Below are 5,436 nucleotides of genomic sequence, written 5' to 3' on the forward strand. Positions count from 1 at the left end.
TTTGTGTATATTACATGTTTGATATTTCATTTGGTGAGCTGCTGCCATTTTAGTTATTGAAGGGCATACTTTTGACTGAATACCAACTCAGGTAGAGCTCCTGTATCCCTCTTGAATGTCTGTAGCAGGTGTAAAAGAGAAACAGAACGCGTATGCGGATAATGGTCATTGTAGTTAATTACGTTTTCTGCATAAAACTACAACTCCCTAAATCGCTATTTGGGTTTGATCTGATATATCTCGATAGAGAAACTGCGCACTGTGCGCACAGGAAGAACGAAATTGAATTCAAATTGACCCGATGTAGGTCAGTTATTCGTTTAATTGCTCAGCACTACAAACCAGTGCGGCTCCTGAACACTTCATTGGGTACAAACTACACATCGCCTTTGTTTCATCAGATTGTTTGGAGTCCACGCGAACCTTTCACATCCAGGGCTAGCGGAATTTCCCAATAAGAGATGTAGAGACAGAGTACACACCTAGTTAATTTGTGGTCTGGACAAACTAGGCAAAGGTAATCGCCATGGCATGTCCTTTGAGAACTACGGTTTGTATATTGGTTAGCCAAGTTCCCCCAACAGTGTAGTGGCTATTGTTAGCATGCTCAACCCTGTCGCAAACACTTAAGGTTAGCTCTCTAAATCAAACATTGATTTTACTCACTTGTCTAGCCTTCGAATGCATACAAAACGTGACAAGATGTATCAAAAGAATATTTATTGCAACCTAAGAATTTTTAGCGCGAAAAAACAGCACATTTTCAACAAAGGAAAATAGGAATGGAAATTTAACAATTTTCAGAATGTGTGGGTGGCCCTTAAAAGGGCCTTTTGGTTGAAGAGTTCGGTGGAGGTTTATTTAAATCGCCAACTAATATTCTTGGGACTGTGAGGAAGCCTTCTTTCCCGCCTTCCCGCTTGGTGCAGCGGCCGCCCCTGTCTTCTTTGGTAGCAAAACAGCCTGGATGTTGGGCAACACACCTCCCTGGGCGATGGTTACACCGCCGAGTAGTTTGTTCAACTCCTCGTCGTTACGAACGGCCAGCTGCAGATGGCGGGGGATGATACGGGACTTCTTGTTGTCCCGAGCGGCATTGCCAGCCAACTCCAGGATCTCAGCCGTCAGGTACTCGAGGACAGCAGCCATGTACACAGGAGCACCAGCACCTACTCTATGAGCGTAGTTGCCCTTCCTCAGCAGACGGTGGACACGACCTACGGGAAACTGAAGACCAGCGCGGGAGCTGCGGGACTTTGCCTTAGCGCGGGCCTTTCCTCCGGTTTTGCCTCGTCCAGACATGATGCAGATTCTCAAGACTCAAGTAAAGCAGAGAAACAAATAGATTGTGGTTCAAGGAAATAATGAATGCGAAAGGAACTACTGCGGAATATAAACACTACAATTTAATCCCGCCTTCAAATCCTATTGGATATTGAAATGAGAAGGCGCATCTAATTGGCGTTGAGAGGTAACTGCTTGAAAGAGATGAACCCTCATTGGCCTGGAATTTCTTTGCATAACAGAGTAGTCTGAGGACCGTGTTTGATTGGTTTGTTGTTCTTATCGCTGTTGTCATTGGATCACATTGTTCTCGATCAAATTTGGGGGGGAAATGTCACGCCAATCAAATACCCTCCCTCCCAATTTAAATTTTTGGAGGAAAGCCAGCAGTCTATGAAGACGAAACAATTATTTGTGACATGAATCAGCGTGTTCGTAGCAAGGTGTTCTTTCAAAGTATATCACAGATGAATATGGCAAAGTATATTTTGGTAAACAACGAATTGTTGGGGAGCGGGGGTAGAGCTACTGCTACCAACGACAGAGAGAAATATTAATGGCGTCTTTTTGTAGGCAATGGTTCGTTGGACAAAGCCTATGAGGAAAATGGATGGCGTTTTTTGGATGAACGCCGTTCGGTCTATGGTTAACACAGGTTTAGGCATCTTATATGTTTTGTTCTATGAGATAATCTTAATCTAACCTCACTGTTTTTGAATTTGGAAGAATTTAGCCTATGTAATAATAAAAACAAATCACAAAGGCTTCATAATTCGTAAAGGTCATGTTAACTGACTGCCATTATATCATAGATCAAAACATATAAAATCTCATAAGCACGGTGGGAAATGTAACTTTTTCTTTCAACAGCCAATGTGGCAGGTAACGTTAGATACAAAAAAATCTAGCAGCCACTCAGATTTTTACCAATCAAAATAATATTTTGCTCCATAATTACGCAAAGAAAATACATAAACAACGGTGAGCATGCTTTCTAATGTTTAAAAGATGAGATGTATTACTATTAATAGGGTATAATGTTTAATAACATTTTTGTGACCTGTCTCAATTTGTGTTAAAATAAATAATTTAGATCCAATAATAAAAAGATAAACATCAAGAATCAACAAAGTGCATGTCCTTACACAAAATGCTGAGTGATACACCTTATTCATTATTATAGTTCAGGGGTCTATGATTGTTTTTTTTACAAGGATAGGGCCTACATGATGTGCTCCTAATTAGAAATGTAGAAGCACACAAATAAATCTAGGAGAACAATGACTAAAACTTAATGAATAAACATTTTGGGGAGTGATCCATAATCAAGCACAATCATTAGGTGAGCCAAAAAACATTTCAGGTGGCCCGTGGTAACGACTGTTACTGAAATTGTAACTCCAGTTCTATGAGTGGCGTGGGGTCCCATAATGGAGCTCTGCTCTTGTTGTTTTACCCTGCTGCCGAGGCAGTGAATAGCCTGAGAAATGTATTATGCACACACCTGCAGCCAATGGGAGTACAGGTGTCCCTATATATGGGGATTGCCTCCCCACAATCAGCCTCCTGAAAATGATCTTCAGCGAGACTTGGGGTCGGCAGGGCCTTAAGGCCTATGGGGCTCTGCTCCACTTATAGAGCTGGAGTTACAACTTCAGTAACTATCGTTCTATATCGTGGAGCTCCGCCTCTGCTCCTATTGGTTTAAGGCGGAGCGAAACGCTCCAAAATGTACTCCCTGCCGAGCACAACACTTCCCACCTAATGACAAGGTTGGGCCTAGCAATAGCTGTGACCGAGTCCAATGGCGGACTGGCCGTCAGGAGCACCGGGACATTTCCCGGTGGCCTGAGGGTCGTTTTGGCCTGTCGTGAATAGTCAACTTGACCAGCGATAATATAGCAAGCAGGAATGAGTTGACTGAGAAGCCACGCATCAAGCGCTACACTCTCTCGCTGCAGTGTCCCTACGCCAAAAATGGCATCGGGTCTCTCCGCGACGCACATAGCAACCGTCTACCTGCTTCTCTACCGATAACATTTTAGACAAGTCGCACGGTGAAATGGACGGTCAGAAAAGGAAAGGTGGAGCAGAGAGGGAGAGAATAAAAAAGAGAAAGGCCCTTGCCACAGATGCTACAAAATAAGCGACATGTTCGCCAGTAAGGGACCAGGGCAGTCAAAAACACTAGCTAAAACACACACGACACCCAGCATGGCTAGCTAAGTAGCCTAGCTAAAAATGGTGACACAACGGTCGGTAGGCTAAACAGTTTGCACGTCTTCGTGGAGGAATTATATCATAGCAATGAGTGCAACATAGCGATCATAATATGACATTTGAAGGCAATATGTTTCAACTAGTAAAAAATTGTAAACCTAGACTATGGACTTGCCAGCATTCAGTCATGACTCATGCTACATAAACTAGGGAAAGTGCACATACACTGTACAGAGAAACAGGCTACAGTAATTTTCTTTGCAAAGGTGAAGAAGGAAGCAGCAGCAGCACTAGAGCTTCAGGTGCTCCTGCAGAACAGGAGATGGTGGTCAGTTCAGAGTCAGACTGAGAGCAGGAACCTTCAGGTACAACTTAAGAGCACAAACCTAAACATGTAGGCTATGATTTTAGATTAATATGTGCTTTATTTATGAGATTATCAGTAGGACTGTAATCGGGGGCATACCTTGTACATTTGTATGTGCTATGATTGGTGTATTCCTAGTGAGTTTTTGAGGGTGTAGCCATAGCATACCTTGAAAACTCAGTGTTCAGATAGGCTTCTTGTTGGTCAGTCCCAAATGTTTGTATTTTGTAATGTGGATAATTTTCTTCCCAGATGAACATAGTGGCCAAATGTATAACTAGTTTGGTACCCGTTGCATCAACAAATAGGGTTAGCCTACAAAATTAGCGGTTTGGTGGTTTACATGAACAGGTTGGCCTGGGATGGAGTCAAATTCCCGGCCTGAATTATTGTTTCAGTCCGCCCCTGACCGAGTCCCACAGTACAGTAACACAAGGTGTCACAATATACTGTGTCCTCAGTAAATCTGCCACACTCAGTCAAAGGCAAAGCCAATGACTAGTGAACAGACAACTAGAATATGAGACACAGCTAATCTGAACAAGCAGATAGATAGTGCTCCAATATCCTGTCAAGAAAAACAGACCCACCAGAGAAGTGACACGAAGTGTCACCCTACACTGTGTTTTCGGTAACCCACCACACTCAATCTGAGGAACAAAAAGACTGGTGGGTAGAGATGCAGGACATGAGCTAATATTAACTGAATCAAGCAAACGGTTAATGCTCTAATATCCCTATAACAACTGGTACTACAGTGTTTGCAACACACGGTGTCGCCCTACAGTGTGCTTCCAGTAATCCACCTCCCCTAGTCTAAGGAAACCGAAGACTAGTGGGCAGAAAAGTAATTACAAGAGCCCAACTGAACTGAACAAGCAGACAGTTACCGTTCCAATATTCCCACACAACTGATATTACAGTGACTCGTCACAAGGTGTCACCCTAGACCGTATTATCAGTAAATCTGCCTCACTCAAAAAACATCAACCCAGAAACTGAACTGCACATGCAGACAGTTAATATATGATGATAGGTAAAAGAGTATATAAAACATGGGCAAATACTGAACTGAACGCTCAGACAGTAATAATGCTCCAATGTAATTTCAAAGATTGGTATAATAGTAACGTTACAAGGTTACAAATACTATTTCCCTCATCATTCTGCCCCAACACAGTCTTAAACTGTTGGCATGTAAAAAAAGATACATGAACTCTACTGCAATGAACGTCAGTCAGGAGACAAGTCTCATATGTCACTCTAATAGAGAAAAAGCGGGCCTCTTGGGAACATGCCCATTGACCCAGCATCTTTCTCCTTTAGTTCAAGTCAGCAACACTGAGTACGGACTGAGCCAGAGAGTTGGAAGACATATCTGAAAGATAAGAACTGATAAAAGGGGACTGTGACGACCAGGACGCCGCCGCGCAAATATTCTCTACCCCTGTTCCTCTGAAAAGAGCAGCAGAAGCCGCAACTCCACGCGTGGAGTGGGCTCTTCTACCCAGAGGCAATGGACGCCCTGCAGCCTCATAAGCCATCTCAATGCTTTCACAAAGCCA

The 5,436-nt window shown here is 43.1% G+C and overlaps 1 protein-coding gene across 1 annotated transcript; it reads right to left on the reverse strand.

The window, feature by feature from the left end:
* Positions 1-705: 705 nt before the first annotated feature.
* Positions 706-2,409, reverse strand: h2ax (H2A.X variant histone). Its single transcript, XM_071337397.1, has one exon. The coding sequence runs from the start codon at positions 1,300-1,302 to the stop codon at positions 874-876; it is 429 nt and encodes a 142-aa protein (XP_071193498.1). The 5' UTR covers positions 1,303-2,409; the 3' UTR covers positions 706-873.
* Between the last annotated feature and the right edge of the window lie 3,027 nt (positions 2,410-5,436).

This window comes from Salvelinus alpinus, chromosome 13 (assembly GCF_045679555.1).
Source record: "Salvelinus alpinus chromosome 13, SLU_Salpinus.1, whole genome shotgun sequence".
In the NCBI taxonomy this organism is placed as follows: domain Eukaryota; kingdom Metazoa; phylum Chordata; class Actinopteri; order Salmoniformes; family Salmonidae; genus Salvelinus; species Salvelinus alpinus.